This window comes from Lampris incognitus, chromosome 8, assembly GCF_029633865.1.
Source record: "Lampris incognitus isolate fLamInc1 chromosome 8, fLamInc1.hap2, whole genome shotgun sequence".
Taxonomy (NCBI): domain Eukaryota; kingdom Metazoa; phylum Chordata; class Actinopteri; order Lampriformes; family Lampridae; genus Lampris; species Lampris incognitus.
In genome coordinates, this window is record NC_079218.1 from 32843387 (window position 1) to 32863670 (window position 20284).

Genomic DNA, 20284 nt, shown 5'->3' on the forward strand with positions numbered 1-20284 from the left:
TTACAGTTGCCAGATGCCATAGGCATAGTTTGTGATCCATCGGTAACGAGGCAGAAGGCACTGTCACTGTCATGTGTGAACATTTAAATCTGATGGAAGCTGTATGTGGTTTGTTTTTTTTTTAACTAAATGTGCAGTTGCTGGGTTGCTGGGCCGTGAGTACCAAGCAACTTATCTGTTCACTTGAGGCCCATCCCAATGAGTACCAAACATGTTTGTGTGTGTGTGTGTGAGAGAGAGAGAGTGAGAGTGAGATATGTTTGGATCTCTCTGGAAAAATAAGAAATGGTAGGCCAATAAGAGACTCATTTCATGGATTCAGTTAAGTAACTTATTGTTATTGTTGATTATTCTCAGTAAAGATCTCGCATCCAGTGAACAGAATAAGAACCATATTGCTGCAGAGCTGCGTAAGAAGGAGCAGCAGTTTGCTGACGACCAAGAGAAGTTCTTCAACATTTGTGGCAGTCAAGATTTGGAGCAGGACCTGGGAAAGTTGCAGGAAGAACTGGAGAAGACCTCCAAACAAAGAGGTCAGGTCTATACAAGACAAGAATGTGTTCCAGTTTGTAGAGACTGGGAGTGGGGGGTTCCCAGCTTCAAAACAGGGTCGACCTTTTATTGACTCATAGTATTTACTCTAATAGTAAGACTAGTGTTTACTATAATCATAAGACTCTTATAATAGCATTGAAAGAAAACTTTTCTCAGACTTGAAAAATCATTGATAGTTGTGGGTAGTATTAGAAACATGATAGTGAGCAGGATATGATGTAATTTCTACCTATCACCCCCGCTCCCTTCTCTGCACAGCCATGCTAGCCGGAGCGACAGCAGTGTACACGCAGTTTATCAGCCAGCTGACAGAGGAACAGGAGCCCTGCTGCCCTGTGTGTCAGCGAACCTTCCCCTCTGAGTCAGACCTGCAGGAAGTCATCAGCGACATGCAGTCCAAACTGCGTCTGGTTCCAGACAAACTGAAGAACACCGAGCAGGACCTTAGGAGGAAGGAAAGGAGGAGGGATGAGATGATGTCTCTCCGACCTGTCAAGTCAGTGTGGGGGAAGGGAGAGGGGTCTGAGGGTTAAGTGGGCAGAATCATTAATTCTGTCCATCAAACCAAGCATTTACCTTCCTTGCAGTTTACCATGCAGTGTGCCTTTACCACTTGGTAAGAGCACATTGTATGTAAATATGTGAAATATGTTTTGACAGGATATGAACCCAGCATTAGGGTAAAGGTGTGTGTGTGTGGGGGGGGGGGGGGTTCTGTTGACCTATGCTATTGAGTTAATTTATCTGTTATTAATCTGGTGACCGATTTGAGTGTTCCGCCATCTTTCGCCGCCGCCATTACTGCAGTGGCAAGTCAGTGTCTGCTGACAGTGACAGCAGCATGGGTAGTTGGATTGACGACATTAGGCATGGGCCCCCTGTTACTCATGAAGGTACCTTATATGGATGGCAATCTTAGCATTATTCAAATTTTACATATTAGTTAGACACTGGTTACAACAATAGCCAGAAATAGAGAATGGAGAAAGGGAAAAAAATGGACCACTTGACCATCCACTACATTTCAAGTGATGAAGTGCTGTGTAATATACTACTGTACTAGCTAGCTAGCATAATCAATCAAGAGTTGTGTTTAATTATTACAGACCAGTTACATTATTAGAAAATGTAAAAATATGAATTCATGTTTTATAGATATTCAAGATTACTTCATTAAATAGCCTGGCATGTGATTAGCAACAAAATGCCAACTACAAGTCACTCATAGAGGGTCAAAATTACCTGAGCTCCGCATGGGTTGGTCAAATATTGCACACTCTACCAGATAATGAACACATCATTCTAAAAGGACCTGTGCAATACTTACAGTCTATTAACAACTATCATAATGAGGAATTAACTCTGCAGAGGAAGGATGGCAAAGTTGGAGGTGTGATCTGTGATTGTATGGCCAGCAGAGGTTAGTGCTGTAGTCATACAGCAGCACTATACAAGGTGAAAGATGCTGTGATCCAAGGCTTCACAGGCATGGCCTGGGCCTGCACTGACAAAGTGTGTGCCTGGAACTAATCCACATGGAAAAATGTAATTCCAGACACAGCTGAAAACGTTCAAGGGCCAGATCATGGAATAGTTGCAGTCACAGCATTGTAAGATGGTGACAGATCTACTCTACCCCCCCCCCCCCAAGTTCAGGGCCGATCGTTCCCTCTTCAAATAGATGATTCCCTTGTCAAAGCAGTGTTCAGCACAAGTTCTTCCCAAACTCCTGGACATGAAATGGTCTTGTTCCTACATACATTTCTGATTTATTGACCTGGTAAACACCCTCTTGACCATTAAGATCCGCAGATGGAGCCCTGCTGGTTATTCCCAGGTCTCGATTTGTTACAAAGGGTGATCAGGCTTTTGCTGTTAGAGCCCCCACACTATGGAACTCTCTTCCTGTGGAACTAAGATTAACCAAGTCTCTAGCCTCTTTTAAATCTTGTCTTAAAACGTTTCTTTTTATGAAAGCTTTTACAAACGTTTGATATTTGTTTTTATTTATGCTGTTTTTGTTTTTGCTCTTACTTGTTTGGTCTTGCTCTTGTTTTTGCCTTGTCTGGTTTTATTTTTTTGTGAAGCACTTTGTGGCATTGTTTTAAAAAAGTGCTTTATAAATAGAATTATCATTATTATTATTATTGTTAAAAGTAATGTTACATAAAAAGTAAAGGTAAAAGTAGAAAATTGTACACTTCTTATGACAGCTTGCATTCAAATGTGCGCGTATTGTAGGGAGATGCCACTGCAGTAATGGCAACTTGTTTACTTCCGGTACTTACCCGGATTCTTGTATACGAAGTTGTAGCACTGCAGAACGTTTAATCATCCAAGAGTGGATAAAACTACTCCAGTCTAAATTAAATACAGCATTCTGAGTGTTCTACATGCACTTACAGTGCTAGATGGCGCTAGATGCATGTACAGCCAGTGATATCTCCAATTTGTTTCCCTACATAGTATATACATATTTACAAACATAGAATTCACAAACTAGTTGAATTCACAAACTAGTCCTCCCCTGTCTAGTTGAGTGTGTGCTAGGAGTAGGTTGGTCTTGACTTCACAATAAAAGTTGACCAAACTAAATAGCAAAATTATGTCAAAGGAGTGCACTGGTCTGCAAATGTGTTGATCACTAAGGCCATCTAAATCTCATCTCAGCACACACGAGCATGAAGGCCTCCCAGGTGCTTCTGTGTTAAAATTCCTGAGTCTTTTTTTTTTCAAACTTTTACTCTTCAGAAGCTCCTCACAGGCCACTTGTGTGATGGGCAGGGTTAATACACTTGTAGAACACAAATTGCACAGTTCTCCCTGCAAGAACAATGCAATTTGTTCATATCTTCCTCTCTCAGCACAACCTCTTGACTGATGCCTACACCAGGAAGATAAAAGGGAATCATTGCCTGGCCAGCAAGTTTTGTTTTCTAGTCATATTTTCTGATGCTCATACTGGGGGATGATTCACTTTTATCTTGTTCACCTCTTTCTGGCATCTCTCTGGCTGTCCTCACACTACATTTTTTCTGTTTTCCATGCAGCTGCTAATGTGCTGTTGAAAGAAAATGTCATGTTTTTTCAAAAGAAGAAACTGATCTAGGAAGTTGCCATGTTTTTGGCATTGCATTAATGTTTTTCAGGGTGCCGGCGGCTTCTGCTGTATATGCTTTGTCTGTTTTAACTTTGATTACGTTATGTTCCACACCCTGACTCCGATATAATGACATTTGATTGCTCGTCATTTGGCTTTTCAACTCGCAAGCAATTAATTAAAAAAAGCATGTATACTATATCTCTGTAGGTTTTACTTTTCTCACCTTCAGTCCTGTGTTTCCAAGCTTACTTGCCTCACTTTATAAGTGAATTATTACTCACGGCAGGTGCAAATGCTAAACTGACAGTACAGTATGGTACAGTGAAAGCTATTTTGTTAACCACTGGCAGTTGGTTCCATCTTTGCTGTGTGAAACTTTTGGTATGGCAATTTTTGATGGTTGAGAATGATAACTGAAAAAGATGTTAAGGTTTTATGACAGAACATGTAAAGTAGGCAAAACTGTCAGTAGCCTCATCTGCAGTATTGTCTGTCCTATCTTCTGATTCAGAGGCCTTCCGTTGAGCTATTGCTGCACATGTGATCAACACTGGGGTAGAGTCTGCTCTCTCTTTCAGTCATCTCTCCATGTCAGAATCATCTGCATCTGATCCACAATGAAAGTCATTAAAATGTAGTCTATAAGATTATTACGTAATCACCATTAACACATGACCAGTAAAATGTTTTGATTGAAACTACTATGACTTGCAATTTGTTTTTAATTTGTTGTGGGCAAAATCTTGAGTCTGGAAGCCTTTCATAATAGATGATAATCTGCCCTAGATTATCGGCCCCCTGTGGTTTATTTCAGTGAGGACAGCTCAACACATGTATCGGTCCAGTTCTCGCCAAATGTACAGCGGCCTTTTCATATGGCCAGATGTCTTTAACCAAGTCTCTTTTGCCCTCCCACACCCTGCAACCCCCAGGAAGTCCATAACAGAGCTGCAGGAGAAGGAGCTGCCTGAGCGGAGGAACCACCTACAGGTGGTCAATAGAGACATCGAGAGGCTGAAGGGAGACATAGAGGAGCAAGAGACCCTGCTCGCCACCCTGGTGTCTGAGGAGGACATGGCAAAGGCCTGCCTGCCGGACATCTCTCTCATGGACAGATACCTGGTAGCATCCAGCTCTTCTGTCTCCGTCTCTCCTTTTCTCTGGATTTTTTTAAATTTTAGTTGGGCCTTCTGTTTGTTCCTATATCACTGATACTGTTCACTCTTTTCATTCTCTCTCTCCCTCTCTCTCTCTCTCTCTCTCTCTCTCTCACACACACACACACACACACTTTTCTAACATTCTGGTAGTCTCCCCCTCCAAATGTCCCTAATCTTCTCTTAAAAGTTGGCCCATTTGTTTTTTGTATAATGCAGATGGAACTAATGCCTGACTCTGATTGGTCTCCTCATATATCTTTCGCCGACTCACTCTCGGTGTCTGCCTGTCACTTTTCTATTCTTGGGTTTTTTTGTCTGAAGCAAGTATTGATACCTTTACAGTCCCTCTTCTCTCCTCTGATTGAGTCATGCACTTCTTTTCTTCTCTGTCCAGATGGACTTAAAGGAGGTGGAGAGAAAAATAGCCCAGCAGGCAGCAAAACTCCAGGGAGTGGACCTTACCAGAACCATACAACAAGTCAACCTGGAGAAACAGGAAACCCAGCACCGGCTAGATACCAGTATGATGTCAACACACATATGGCTGTCTGGCTGTTTTTCTCTCTGTCTATTCATATTTTCAGTGTCTGTTCATCTGTTCTATGTCTGTCTGTCCTCTCTGTCTGTCTGTCTCTGTGTGTGTGAGTGTCTGTCTGTCTGTATCTATCTAAATCTGTTTGTCCCTCCCTCAATTTGCCCCCCCCTCCAAACTCCCCTAAACATATATGTTCTGTCATTTTTCACTTGGCTAAAACTACCAAAAATAAATAGCAAAATAAAGAGATTAATGTTTGTAAAACACTTGACATTTCAAAGGTTCCAAGCCAGACTCAAAGTCAGGATAAAGCAATCAGGTACTAGCCTGAATGGCAACTCCTAATCTGTTTGAGTCAGCAGCGCCCCCCCCCCAATGAAAAAATAAATTTGTTACAATCAGGAAATCATAAATAAATGTGCTGCAACAGATGGCCACTTATACAGTGTCATCTTAGATTGACAAAGAGTCCACGCACACTCGCATACAACCAAACTACCCACATACTCTCACCTTGCTACAAATTGATCTGCTGTTTTAATGTATCGCTGTCACTGTCCTCCACATTGTTCTGTCCTGTGTACATGTGTCATGTCCCTGTAGCTTCCAGTAAGATGGAGCTGAAGCGTAAGTTGATCCAGGACCAGCTAGACCAGATCCAGATCCTGAAGAGCACTGTGAATGAGACACGGGCAGAGAAGCTCCAACTCAGTAGCGACATGCAGAAGCAGCAGCAGCTGGAGGAACAGCTTGTAGAGGTTATCACAGAGATACAGGCCCTAACCAGGGAGATCCAGGTAAAGCATTGATTTAGGTTGGAAGGAACTTAATTACACTTAAAGATGTAAGGTATTACTAGTCTGTTTTCTTAATAAAAAGGTCCACTTTGAGAGAAAACAAAGACACCCCTTCTGGTAATCAAACTACAGCCCTGTAATACTTCCATCCTGGCTCCTCCATGTGGAGTTTGTATGTTCTTAGGGAATCGGCAATCGCCGATTGTTGGGCTGACAGTGGCTGGTAGGAAATTTTGAGATATCACCCAACCCTAGCAACTAAATTAATGTTAAAGAAATGTCTGGGTTCTTAATTAAAGTCCCCCCCCCCCCATCAATCTATCGATCCATTCCGTGCCTTAGGAAGCAAAGGAGCAGCTGTCCCCCCTTGCTGTAGCACTGGAGAGGCTAAAGAAGGAAAAGCAGGAGCTGGTGGAGCGCAGGAGGCAGAAGCAGGAAGAGGGACATGAAAAGGTAGGGATATGATCACTGTTCTTTTTCTCACTTTCATTTCCCTTTTGTTATTGGAGAGCTGGGCTGTAAGAGGAAAATTCAGGCCAATCAGACATTGTAAGTACACTTCTCTGAGACTCTTCACTTGTCTGTGTCTGTGGGCTATCATTTTAGTTACTGTTATGGTGCCTCACAGCACAGCAAGAGGGCACGGGTTCAATCCAGGCGTTTCTCTTTGAAAAGTGTCTGTTTTCACTCTGTATTCATGCAGGTTTCCACCAGGTATTCCATTTTTTTCTCAGTCTAAAAACACGTGTGTTAGGTGAATTGAAAACAGTGGAATATCCATGGACACGAATGAAGTGATTGATTGTAAATTGTGTATGAGCCCAGTGGTGTCTCCCTGCTTTTTGCCAATGTGTGCTGGTATACAGTGCATCCGGAAAGTATTCACACCCCTTCACTTTCCCCACATTTTGTTATGTTACAGCCTTATTCCAAAATGGATTAAATTCCTTTTTTTTCTCATCAATCTACATACAATACCCCCATAATGACAAAGTGAAAAAGGTTTTGTAGACATTTTTGCAAATTTATTAAAAATTAAAAACTGAAATATTGCATGTACATAAGTATTCACACCCTTTACTCAGTACTTGGTTGAGGCACCCTTGGCAGCGATTACAGCCTCAAGTCTTCTTGGGTATGAAGCTACAAGCTTGGCACACCTATATTTGGCGTATTTCTCCCATTCTTCTCTGCAGATCCTCTCGAGCTCTGTAAGGTTAGATGGGGAGCGTCGCTGCACAGCTATTTTCAGGTCTTTCCAGAGATGTTCAATGGGGTTCAAGTCTGGGCTCGGGCTGGGCCACTCAAGGACATTCACAGACTTGTCCCAAAGCCACTCCTTCGTTGTCTTGGCTGTGTGCTTAGGGTCGTTGTAGTATTGAAAGGTAAACCTTCACCCCAGTCTGAAGTCCTGAGCGCTCTGGAGCAGGTTTTCATCAAGGATCTCTCTGTACTTTGCTCCATTCATCTTTCCCTCGATCCTGACTAGTCTCCCAGTTCCCGCCACTGAAAAACATCCCCACAGCATGATGCTGCCACCACCATGCTTCACTGTAGGGATGGTATTAGCAAGGTGATGAGAGGTGCCTGGTTTCCTCCAGACATGACGTTTGGCATTCAAGCCAAAGAGTTCAATCTTGGTTTCATCAGACCAGAGAATCTTGTTTCTCATGGTCTGAGAGTCCTTTAGGTGCTTTCTGGCAAACTCCAAGCAGGCTGTCATGTGCCTTTTACTGAGCAGAGGCTTCCGTCTGCCCACTCTACCATAAAGGCCTGATTGGTGGAGTGCTGCAGAGATGGTTGTCCTTCTGGAAGGTTCTCCCATCTCCACAGAGGAACACTGGAGCTCTGTCAGAGTGACCATCGGGTTCTTGGTCACCTCTCTGACCAAGGCCCTTCTCTTCCGATTGCCCAGTTTGGCATGGCGGCCAGCTCTAGGAAGAGTCCTGGTGGATCCAAACTTCTTCCATTTACGAATGGTGGAGACCAGTGTGCTCTTCGGGACCTTCAAAGCTGTAGAATTTTTTTTTGTACCCTTCCCCAGATCTGTGCCTCAATACAATCCTGTCTTGGGGGTCCACAGACAATTCCTTTGACTTCATGGCTTGGTTTCTGCTCTGACATGCACTGTAAACAGTGGGACCTTATATAGACAGGTGTGTGCCTTTCCAAATCATGTCCAATCCATTGAATTTACTACAGGTGGACTCCAATCAAGATGTAGAAACATCTCAAGGATGATCAGTGGAAACAGGATGAACCTGAGCTCAATTTTGGGTGTCATAGCAAAGGGTGTGAATACTTATGTACATGCAATATTTCAGTTTTTTATTTTAAATCAATTTTCAAAAATTTCTACAAAACCTTTTTCACTTTGTCATTATGGGGTATTGTGTGTAGATTGATGAGAAAAAATAGGAATTTAATCTATTTTGGGAAAAGGCTGTAACATAACAAAATGTGGGGAAAGTGAAGGGGTGTGAATACTTTCCGGATGCACTGTAGATTGCTGCACCCTCAAAGGTCACCCAGCCCATAAATCATAATCACTTTAAGCTGGTATAGCAAGTGAATGAATGAAGGAAATGCTACACCGATCAGTCAAAACATTAAAACTACCTGCCTAATATTGTGTAGGTCCCCCTTGTGCTGCCAAAACAGCATGGACTCCACAAGATCTCTTAAGACGTCCTCTGGTATATGGCACCAAGACGTTAGCAGCAGATCCTTTAAGTCCTGTAAGTTGCGAGGTGGGGCCTCCATGGATCGGACTTGTTTTTACAGCACATCTTACAGATGCTCAATCGGATTGAGAGTTGGGGAATTTGGGGGCAAAGGCAACACTGTGATCTTTTTGTCATGATCCTCAAACCATTCCTGAACAATGTGTGCAGGGTTCATTACCCTGCTGAAAGAAGCCACTGCCATCAGGGAATACCATTGCCCTGGAGAGGTGAACTTGGTCTGCAACGATGTTTATGTAGGTGGTTCGTGTCAAAATAATCTCCACATGAATGCTAGGACCCAAGGTTTCCCAACAGAACATTGCCCAGAGCATCACACTGCCTCCTGCCGGTTTGCCTTCCCATAGTGCATACTTGTGCCATCTCTTCCGCGGGTAAACGACACACACGCATCCGGTCATCCACATGATATAAAACGTGATTCATCAGACCAGGCCACCTTTTTCCATTGCACCATGGTCCATTTCTGACGCTCACGTGCCCATTGCATAGGGGGTTTCGGCAGTGGACAGGGGTCAGCATGAGCACTCTTGACTGGTCTGCAGCTACGCAGCCCCATACTTAGCAAGCTACGATGCACTGTGTTCTGCCATCTGTGTATCATGGCCAGCATTAACTTTGTCAGTAATTTTGAGCAACAATAGCTCTTCTGTGGGATCAGACCAGATGGGCTAACCTTCGCTCTCCATGCACATCAGTGAGCCTTGGGCGCCCATGACCCTGTTTGCGATTCACCTTTTGTTCTTCCTTGAACCAATTTTGGTAGGTACTGACCACATCATACAGGGAACACCCCACAAGACCTGCCATTTTGGTGATACTCTGACCCAGTCGTCTAGCCATCACAATTTGGCCCTTGTCAAAATCTCTCAGATCCTTACGCTTGCCCGTTTTTCCTGCTTCCAACATATTAACTTCAAGAACTGGCTGTTCACTTGCTGCCTAATATATCCCACCCCTTGACAAGTGCCATTGTAACAAGATAATCAATGTTATTCACTTACCTGTCAGTTGTTTTAATGTTTTGGCTGATCGATGTATACCATATGATGCACTATGTAGCTGTGGGGCATGCTTAGTTGGATATACCTCATTGTGGGTATTTCTTCCAAATATGCTTGACTGCCAGATTAACGCCATTAAAGACAAGATGAAGAGCATCACCACTCTGGAAAAAGACATCGCCAAATACATTGAGGAGGGAAAGGAGGAGTACAAAGAGGTAACATAAAACCCCTTACCATTAATATATACCAAACACCTATGCCACCTTATGTATGATGTTATTTTGTCATTGACTCTTGACTAATATTTAGAAAAATTGTTTATCACACAGTGTATATGGCCTTTTTTGGCATCCAATGGCTGCTTTGAATAGTTTTTCTTTTTAATTTTGCTTCATTTTGGGGTTTTTTCTGTTTTAGTTTTGGTTTTATTTTTATTTTATTTTTTTTACTTGTGTCAGGACTGAATAACTTAAGTGATACTTTCTATTGTTATTATTGTTGTAGCAAAAAGAATGTGAGCTTCAAGAAACTAATATCCAGCTCCATGAGGCGGAGAAGCAACGAGAGAAAATCAACAAGGACATGGGAAACATCCGCCAAGACATTGACACTCAGAAGGTGAAGAAGCTTCTTCTTCTCACCCCCCCGCCCCCCCCCCCCCCACACACACACACACCACTCAGTCTTTGCTTGATTGAGAGACAGATTGGAAGTTTTGGGTGTATTGGGGAAACATTAGAAAGAAGCAGTCATCTATGTGAGTCCTTACTCAACAATACATTTATTTGCACAGTACAGCATCTGTGAAAGTAACTGTGTTGTTGAGTGGAACACTTGTTATTCCTGATTAGGCTTGGAGTTCAATGGCTTTTTATCAAATCCAGATTCATTACGATTCCTTATCAAACCTTTTTTGTAAATTCATTCATTCATTCATCTTCAGCCGCTTTTCCGGGGCCGGGTTGTGGTGGCAGCAAGCTAAGTAGGGCACTCCAGACGTCCATCTCCCCAGCAATGCCCTCCAGCTCCTCCTGGGGGATCCCAAGGCATTTCGAGGCCAAATTGTACATGTAGTCCCTCCTGCGAGTTCTAGGTTTACCCTGGGGTCTCCCCCTAGTTGGCTGTGTCTGGTAAACCTCCAAAGGAAGGTGCCCAGGAGGCATCCTAATCAGATGCCTGAACCACCTCAACTGGCTCCTTTCGATGCGAAGGAGCAGCGGCTGTACTCCAAGTTCCCTCCGGATGTCCGAGCTCCTCACCTCCTGGATCCGAGGTTCGACAATCGGTCAAAGCCTTCGTTCCAACACCCTATAATAGACTTTCCCAGGGAGGCTGAGCAATGTGATGCCCCAATAATTGGAGCACATTCTCTGATCCCCCTTTTTAAGTATGGGAACCACCACTCCAGTCTGCCACTCCACAGGTACTGTTCCCGACCTCCACGTGACACTGAAGAGGCATGTCAGCCAAGACAGCCCAACAATGTCCAGAGCCCGGTACCTTACCACCAAGGAGCTTCATAACTGCCTCAAGGACCTCTGCCAGGAATATGAGTAGCGCTTCCCCTGAGTCCTCTAGCCAGGTTCAGGAGCTCCTCAAAGTGTTATTTTCACCGCTCGACAACATCCCCAGTCGGGGCCAACAGTTCCCCTCCCCAACTGAACACAGCCTGAGTCAAGGCCTGCTTCCCTTTCCTGAGTCGCCGGGTGGTTGGCCAGAACTTCCTTGAGGCCAACCGAAAGTTCTCTTCCATAATCTCGCCAGACTCCCACACCGAGTTTATGCTTACATGACTGCCGAAGCTGCAGCCCTTCTGGCCTCTTGGTACCTGTCTGCTGCTTCAGGAGACCCCTGGGCCAACCAAGCCCGAAAGGCCTCCTTCTTTAGCCTGACAGCTTCCCTCACCGCTGGTGTCCACCAGTGGGTTCTTAGGTTGTCTCCTCGACAGGCAACGATGACCTTATGACCACAGCTCCAGCCTGCTGCATCTGCAATAGAGGCTTTGAACATGGCCCACTCAGACTCCATGTCCCCATCCTTCCTCAGGATACACAAGAACTTCTTCCGGAGGTGGGAGTTGAAGACCTCACAAACAGGGGCCTCAGCCAGACGTTCCCAGTTCACCCTCACTACATGTTTGGGTTTGCCAGGTCTGTCCGGCAGCCTTCCCCAGCATCTGATCCAACTCACCACCAGGTGATCAGTTGACAGCTCTGCTCCACTCTTCACCCGAGTGTCCAAAACATATGGCCGCAGATCTGATGATACGACCACAAAATCTATCATCGATCTTCGGCCTAAGGTGTACCAAGTACACTTATGGTACCAAGTACACTTATAAACTACCTTATCTTCGAACATGGTGGTACCAAGTACAGTTATAAACTACCTTATGTTCGAACATGGTATTTGTTTTCGCCAATCCATGACTCGCGCAGAAGTTGGGTTCAGGTTCAGATCGGGGAGGCCGTATTTTGTAAATGTAAAAAAAAAAGAGAGAAATGTTATGCTTGCTGAATAATCCAGGTAAGAAAATCACAAAAAGGTGAATCGGTTCACCTTGGCACAACATTTAATGGGAGAAAAGTTTCATTACTCATCCAAGTGACTTCGTCAGTCTCAACTGATTGTCTGCAGGTGTCCCCCAACCTTGTGAACAGCACAGTTGCATAACGACTGAAACCAACGACTGGTTTCATATGCAGCGATGAAAGTTCTCTATCAATTTGATGGATTTCCGTCATTTTGTCTGAGGAGGGGGGAAAAAAGAGAGCGAGAGAGACTGTGTGTGTGTGTGTGTGTATTGTGTGTGTGTGTGTGTGTGTGTGTGTGTGTGTGAGAACTAATGACACTGAGTTGCACGTGGAGCGCTTAATACAGCTGTGGAATAATAACTGCGTTGCTGAACTTTAACGTAGGGAATAGTTGAGAGTAACTTAACGGATTAAACAATGGAATTTGACATGACGGAATGACAACGGTAAGATTGCTTACATTGTTGTTGAATGTTCAGTTAGTGAAAACGAGTTAACGGCAACATAAAAACAATGGACAGATATGTAGATGGTTTGTTGGTTTAGCTGACCAGTAGGTAGTGGCTGGCCATGCGTTGCATTTGGCAAGTTCACATTAGTTCATGTTTAACCTGTAACCTACCAAAAACCCAAACAATCATGCACTGCGGGGTAATTTGTTCCTTTAACGCTACCATCCTGATTAGCCACGGACTCGCTTTTCATGAAGGGCGACTCTGTTGTGTCAGAAATAGACAACACGGTTAAAAATAAATGGAGATGGGCTTGGCTCACCGAAATGGGGGACAACGGCAAGCCCTTTAGTTCGTGGTGCAAAAAAATAAAACGGCCAGGTATGTGTTATTGCACGGTATGCCAGAAGAAACTACTGGGTGGCAGTAATGGGGAAAAAAGTGCCCGCTCGCCATCAGTCAGTTGCGTGTCACAAGGCTGCACTTCGCGCTCTCCAGAACACTTCCTAACTACCTGGTGCAACAACCACTACAGCGGAGGTGCAGCAATCCATGGCCGACTGTGTGTGCACCATAAAGTGTACATATGTTCGTTTATAGTGGAACATGGCCTGTCACTGACTGTCGCTCAACCACTGGTCAGTCTTATTCAAGTGGCTGCAGAGGACAAGCCCACATTGTCATCACTGACCATTTCCAATGCACACGCGTCCTACCTGTGCACACACGGTATTGCTGCACATAGGAAAACTGGACTGGCAAGTAAATTGAAAACACAGATGTATTTGTTAAATGCAGGTGAGACAACAAATGGGAACACGGACAGGATCTTAAATGTTCTTGTTCGCTTCTTTGATGAGGACATGGGGAAGGTTCCAACCCAGCACCTGGCCTCAAGAAAAATCAACATAGCGGATGCCTCAACCCTCACTGAAGAATTTACCGACATTCTCCAGTCATATAGCCTGAACTGGACTCATTGTTAGTATACTGTTGGACAACTGCAGTGTAATGAGGGGGAGAAGGTCTGGAGTGGAGACACAAGCCAGAAGACTAAACCCATCACTCCTGGACATAAGTGGAGACACAGTACACATGGTCTCAAATGCAGCCAAAGCCCTCTTAAATCCTTTTGAATCATTTGTGGAAGATTTTTGCTCGGATGTCTATTATGATATCGAAAAATTCCCAAAACAAAAGGATTTTTTTTCAGAGTTTCAGTCCTTGCTACATTTACAAAAGAAGAGCCTAGTTCGTCCCATCAGCAGCAGGTTCCTGCAGGTGCCGGAAGTGTGCGATAGAGTATGGGAGCTTATAGATCCGCTGATTGTGCATTTCTACAGCGTCCCGTCTCCTCTTGAGCAGTACAAACACAGGTACAATGGCATTAGCATTATCTTTATATCATCCATGTTTGCCTAATTTGGATAATTTCATGATTAAAAAAATAAATTTTATAATACAGAGCTATTGTTTGTGGGTCTATATTAATAAGTGTCATTCTGATTGGGCCTGCTAGTACAGAGAAAATAGATGATATAATATGTGTGTGGGTGGGTGGGTGTGTTTTAAGGCCAGGCGCCACAGTTGAATAGAGACAAAATAAATCTTGTTCTTCTGTCAGAATGAAACTTATTAATATAGACACATACAATATATTACTGTATTATAACTATTATTTTTTACATGAAATTATGCTAATTAGGCAAACTCATGAAATAAGTCAGAGCAAATATAGCAATGGACCTATCTCAAAGCCCGCTCGCTGTTCTTGATCCTCTAATCACAGCTGTTGCCAGATCAAGAAAAGAGGGCAGGCTTTCAGATGGGTCCATTTCAGGTGTGTTGTCTTCCCTTAATCTTATGTGTATAATGCTTTATAATGATGCCGATGGCTCCTGAACCAGGTTCTTGACATGCATCAAGTGACACCTGATGAGAAGGCCAGGATCACTCTTCTCCGACAGCAAATGGCAAAATCTGCAGGGATCAGAACAGTGGTCAACAAAAACCGCAAGACATGCATCTGTGTGCAGCTCTTAGAGTTTGACAAGCTCACAACCTTGATAGATCTATAAAGAGGTATGTTCAGTCATTTTTCTTTTTAGAGTGGTTTAGTCAAAGTCCTGTGCCTAGTTGAAATGATTTAGTAGTTCATGCTCAAAAACCTGCTAGAGTCTCTGAATGAATGAGAGATGGATACCAAATAATTTGTATTTTTTAGTTATCACTCCTAAAGCCAATGCAAGATATTAAATCAATAAAAGGGTGTAATTACTTATTGACATAGATGTAGTAGATATTTTATCACTGAAATATTATTTTAATGTAATGAATTGTTGGTTTACTCAGGAACTTTGTTATAACCATCTACACATCTAGAACTTTTCCATTATCAAAACAGAAAAGAGGTAAAATACTTATTTTCATGCCACTATATTCAGTGTTGTGTTTATTTTGAAGACCCTATTTGCAACTGACTTTGTTAGTGTTGTAATAAAGCATGGGAAAGGAAAGTAGTGGGCTCTTGTGATCAGGAATGTATGGGTTAAACATATTCATCTACTGTGCTAATCAGGTTCTAATGTGATTTTCAGGTGTGCTCCCAACATTCCGGGTGTTCCTGAAGAAGCTGCAGAATAAGAAGCCCATGCTCCACGTGCTGTATACTGAGATGGTGCTACTGGTCAGGGAACTCCTCTCCAAATTCGTGAAGCCTGAAGCCATCTCCATGAGGGTGAATAACTTGCTGAAGCTTGATGTCCAGAAGAGAGAGCTGCAGTACCCTGACAAAAGGCTGTCTGTGGGGAGATACAGCTTATTTGCTTTGAACAAGGCTAGAGTGGAGAAGAAGCCCTGGGTGCAGAAGGTCTACACTTCTCTTAGGAAAGGCAGCAACATTCCTCCTGAAAAACCTTCCCCTCAAGAATGACATCATCACCTCTTTGTCTGCGCCGGCACCGTCACTGATTCTCCAGGAATCAGTCCAAGGGGCATTCAACACCTTAGCCAAAGCCTTGCCAAATGTTGTGAAGTCTGAGGAGCTGGGTCAACTGGATGACGAGGTGCGAGCCTACCAGATTGACTCAGATCTAAGTGCACAGGCCACATGCTTTGAGGAGAATACTGCACGAATCGATGTTGACTGGTGGAGTAAGATCTTTGCCTGCAAGACGCCCGAATGAGGGATGAGATTCCCTATCTTGGGGAAGTTCGTAAAGGCTCTTCTGTCAGTGTTCACTGGCCCTCTTATTGAAGGATCATTTAACCTCATGGATGACATCATTAGAATGATAGAGCCAGGCTGAACATTGGGTAACACTTTATTTTAGGGGGTTGGAAATTACTTACTAATTTCCTAGTAATAAGGTGGTAATTATCACATAATTTCTTAGAAATAAGGTTGAAATTAACTTGTAATTTCTTAGTAATAAGGTGGTAGTTTTTACAGGTAATTTTACACCTAACCCTGACCCAAATTACAAGGTAATTTCAACCTTATTTCTAAGAAATTACGTGATAATTACCACCTTATTACTAGGAAATTACTAGGTAATTTCCGACCCCCTAAAATAATGTGTAACCGAACATTGAAACCTATGAAGGCTTAGCCATCATTAAGTCCCACATGAAAGCAACAGGGAAAACAGCCTCCAAAATGGAAATTAGCCCTGCATTGAGGCGTTCATGCATGTCCTCTTATGTGTGATACCAGAACCATCTGAAGAAGAAGAAGAAGAAGAAGAAGAAGAAGAAGAAGAAGAAGAAGAAGAAGAAGAAGAAGAAGAAGAAGGAGATCATTGACAAGCAAAAGGAAAGGAAACTGAGGGAAGCTGTGAGGGTCCTCTCAGCAGTTAGGATAAGCAAAGTAAGGAAAGGTTCCATCTCTTCTGCTGCTGCTGTAGCCTCCTCTTCGTCCTCTTCCACTCTTGGATCCAGAGCCACTACTGCTAGAGCCTCCTGCTCCTCCACTCCTGCAGCCAGAGCCACTGCTGCTATAGCCTCCTCTTCGCCCTCTTCCATTCTTGGAGCCAGAGCCATCGCTGCTAGAGCCTCCTGCTCCTCCAAACCTGGAGCCAGAGCCACTGCTGCTATAGCCTCCTCTTCGCCCTCTTCCATTCTTGGAGCCAGAGCCACCGCTGCTAGAGCCTCCTGCTCCTCCATTCCTGGAGCCAGAGCCACTGCTGCTACAGCCTCCTCCTCCGGTGACCAAGTCCATTTCTTCTTTCCATTGCCTTGGTCAGGGGCACAGGCAGGAGTATTAACCCTAACAGGCATGTCTTTTTGATGATGGGAGGAAACTGGAGCACCCGGAAGAAACCCACGCAGACACGGGGACAACATGCAAACTCCACACAGATAGGACCTAGGATGGCCTGGGGTTCAAACCCAGGACCTTCTTTCTGTGAGGCAACAGTGCTAACCACTGGGCCACTATGGTGCCCATTGCAATTCTTATTCATTAACTTCTCCAATGATGAAAGTTCCAGTTTCAACTATGAGTGTTGTTTAGACGAAATAAAACTTCTTAATTGTAATACTTGAAAAAGTTTTTCCTTGGGATGTTGTGTCGAACTGATAGTTACTCAAATATCATCAGAACATCCGCTGTGAAAAGATCCTGAATTTTCACAAGTCTGTTTTTAGCCCACAATTGGAAGCCTGCATCAGATTTACCTGGAGCAAATAGAATATTACCCCAGACTGGATCAAAACCTGATAGGGAGCCTGATATACACATGTATTTTTTCACATCATACCACACTTTAAATCATATTACTTAAAATAAGGTTAAAGGTATGCTTCCTCAAATATTTCAGCCCAACTGACTGTAATAAAATGACAAGTCAGTTTATTATATCACACGCGTTTCATCTCTGACTAGTTCTTTGTCCACAGTGCTGTCAGAACATCAAACATAGCAAGGCCTGAACACTGGGTTGGGTAACACTAATCCAATGTTTAAGTATTAATTCCGATCTCTTGTGTGTTCTTTAGGTCCAGGAGCGCTGGTTACAGGACAACCTGACCTTGAGGAAGCGTGTTGTAGAGTTGGAAGAAGTGACAGCTAAACGGCAGGCTCTTTTGAAAGACATGGGCAACATGCAAGTCATGCAACTACGCCAGTAAGAGCCCTTCTGTATTGAAATAATAAAAAGTTTATGTAATGGCAACAGTGAATGTTTTGGTGGAAATACTTTTGGGTGTTTACCTTAAGAACACTAAACTATGGATGACAACCTGGTCAAGATGTGGACAGTATCACCTTTTGTATTGTTATAAGTTAAAGTTCAATTGATTGCCAAGTATTGCGGAAAAACCTTGACTGGGGGGAGAAAACATTAACATTCATGTGCAGTTGATCGGAAGGAGAAATAATGATGGCGCTAGTCCAAAAGCTAACGATGCTGTGCCTGCTCTTTGCGTTTAGAAGACATTTGAACAGCTGTTATCAGTTATTGTGGGATACTGAAAAAAACACAAAGCGAGTTTTCTTACAGTCAACTGTTGCAAGTGTCATGTTCTTGAGAAGTGAAAGGATACATTTACATCACAACTCGGGTATCAAAAATTCCTCTACTTTTCCGACATCGTTCATCCGACTTGATATGCTGCTTACTTGCTATTTTCCAGTCAGAAACTTTTTTATCCGATGTACCTGACATCACATGAACACATCATGAAAGCAGGGAGACTAAGAATATCAATAAAAAGCATCTAAGAAAATAGGGTATATCTGATACATTAAGTTGGCAAGAGGGTAAACAATATTTAGCTAATAATCAGTATCTTTTTACAAAGTACAAAATCCAAAAACCTAAAAAAAGAAAAATGTGCAGAATTAAGCATCTTATATGATGCAAAATTTGTGAATTGTTTTTTTTTTTACCTTGCAGTATGAAAACACCAAGTTCAATCTCCAGATGTTTTTGCAGATGCAAGAAATTTGACTTACATTTGATTTGCATAAAAAGCAAACGATGTAACCCAACTTTCTAAAAACAGGAAGCGTATTATAGAACAGTCCTTAGAAATCCAAGAATCCTTTCAGTTTCTGAAGAATTTTATTTTCCTCACACACACACACACACACACACACACACACACACACTTCCTGTGTGGCTGTCTAGAGAGAGACGTGATGTTGAGCGCACCCTAGAGGACCTCAAGAAGAACCGTAGCATCGCACTGGGTCGTCAGAAGGGTTTCGAGGAAGAGATCCTCCACTGCAGGTCAGTTTGGCACACGTCTTTTCCAGAGATTGGGTTGTCACATTAGAATTTGTATCAGAATTGGAGTCAGTTTTATTTATTAGAAAAGTTGTCATATGCAAAAATATGACTTTGGTTAAGAGATAAAATAAGATACTTTATTGTCATTGTGTGCACACAACGAAATTACATTTAGTGACTCTCAGACCAGCAGCACTAGACAAGGTAAATTATATATATAAAAAAAAAAAACAAGATAAAAACAAGGACAAACAACATCTAGTATAAACAAGTGAGGTAGTAAAAATTAAGTGAGATAGCTGTTTTGGTTTCTGCGGCCTCAACTGACCCGTCTGGAGTCCTGCATACTGCTATAGAAGCGTCAAATAAGGCGTGTTGATTATGGTTTTCAGTGTGCCATAAGACATATCACAAAATTTTTAAGTAATATTAAAATGAGCTAAATATATATACAGTGATACTGTGCTATGCTCACATGTTCATAGCAGAATTTTTCCTTTCATTACCTTTTTCCCAAATCTAGCCAGTTGTAAAACAAACATGGACTTGGCATCAAAAAACTATTGAATAGTCCTTTAGCATTATACTTTCAAAGAGTAAAATAGAATGTATCCACCAGACACCTCCATAGGGTGTCTGGGCTCAGCCTTAGCAATAGGGTGAGGAGCTCGGACAGCCGGAGGGAGCTCGGAGTACAGCCGCTGCACCTTCACGTCAAAAGGAGCCAGTTGAGATAGTTCAGGCATCTGATTAGGATGCCTCCTGGGTGCCTTCCTTTGGAGGTTTTCCTGGCACGTCTAACTGGGAGGAGACCCTGGGGTAGACCCAGAACTTGCTGGAGAGACTACATGTCCAGTCTGCTTTGGGAAAGCCTTGGGATCCCCCAGAAGGAGCTGGAGGACCTTGCTGCAGAGAGGGATGTCTGAAGTGCCCTACTTAGCTTGCTGCCACCGCGACCCTACCCCGGAGAAGCAGATGGTGATGAGATGAGATGAGATGATGACATGTTTCCATCTGTCATTCCAATTTGTATTGCTACATTTTATGCCAGAAGTTTAGCACATGATATTTGAGTAAATTTGTTTACCTATCTTGGTTTTATCTCAAATAGTAGATACAACAGCAAGAAGGTGAACAGTGTATTTTCTCCAAAGTGGATTCTTC

The 20284-nt window shown here is 43.1% G+C and overlaps 1 protein-coding gene across 1 annotated transcript in view; it reads left to right on the forward strand.

The window, feature by feature from the left end:
* rad50 (RAD50 homolog, double strand break repair protein) overlaps positions 1 to 20284 on the forward strand; it is a 102347-nt gene that overhangs the window by 50424 nt on the left and 31639 nt on the right. Inside the window, exons 14-23 of the mRNA XM_056284937.1 lie at positions 358 to 533; positions 814 to 1051; positions 4591 to 4780; positions 5213 to 5339; positions 5957 to 6150; positions 6493 to 6603; positions 10024 to 10116; positions 10406 to 10519; positions 17886 to 18013; positions 19019 to 19120. Of these exons, the coding sequence (XP_056140912.1) occupies positions 358 to 533; positions 814 to 1051; positions 4591 to 4780; positions 5213 to 5339; positions 5957 to 6150; positions 6493 to 6603; positions 10024 to 10116; positions 10406 to 10519; positions 17886 to 18013; positions 19019 to 19120 (1473 nt within the window). The remainder of the gene's footprint in view (positions 1 to 357; positions 534 to 813; positions 1052 to 4590; positions 4781 to 5212; positions 5340 to 5956; positions 6151 to 6492; positions 6604 to 10023; positions 10117 to 10405; positions 10520 to 17885; positions 18014 to 19018; positions 19121 to 20284) is intronic.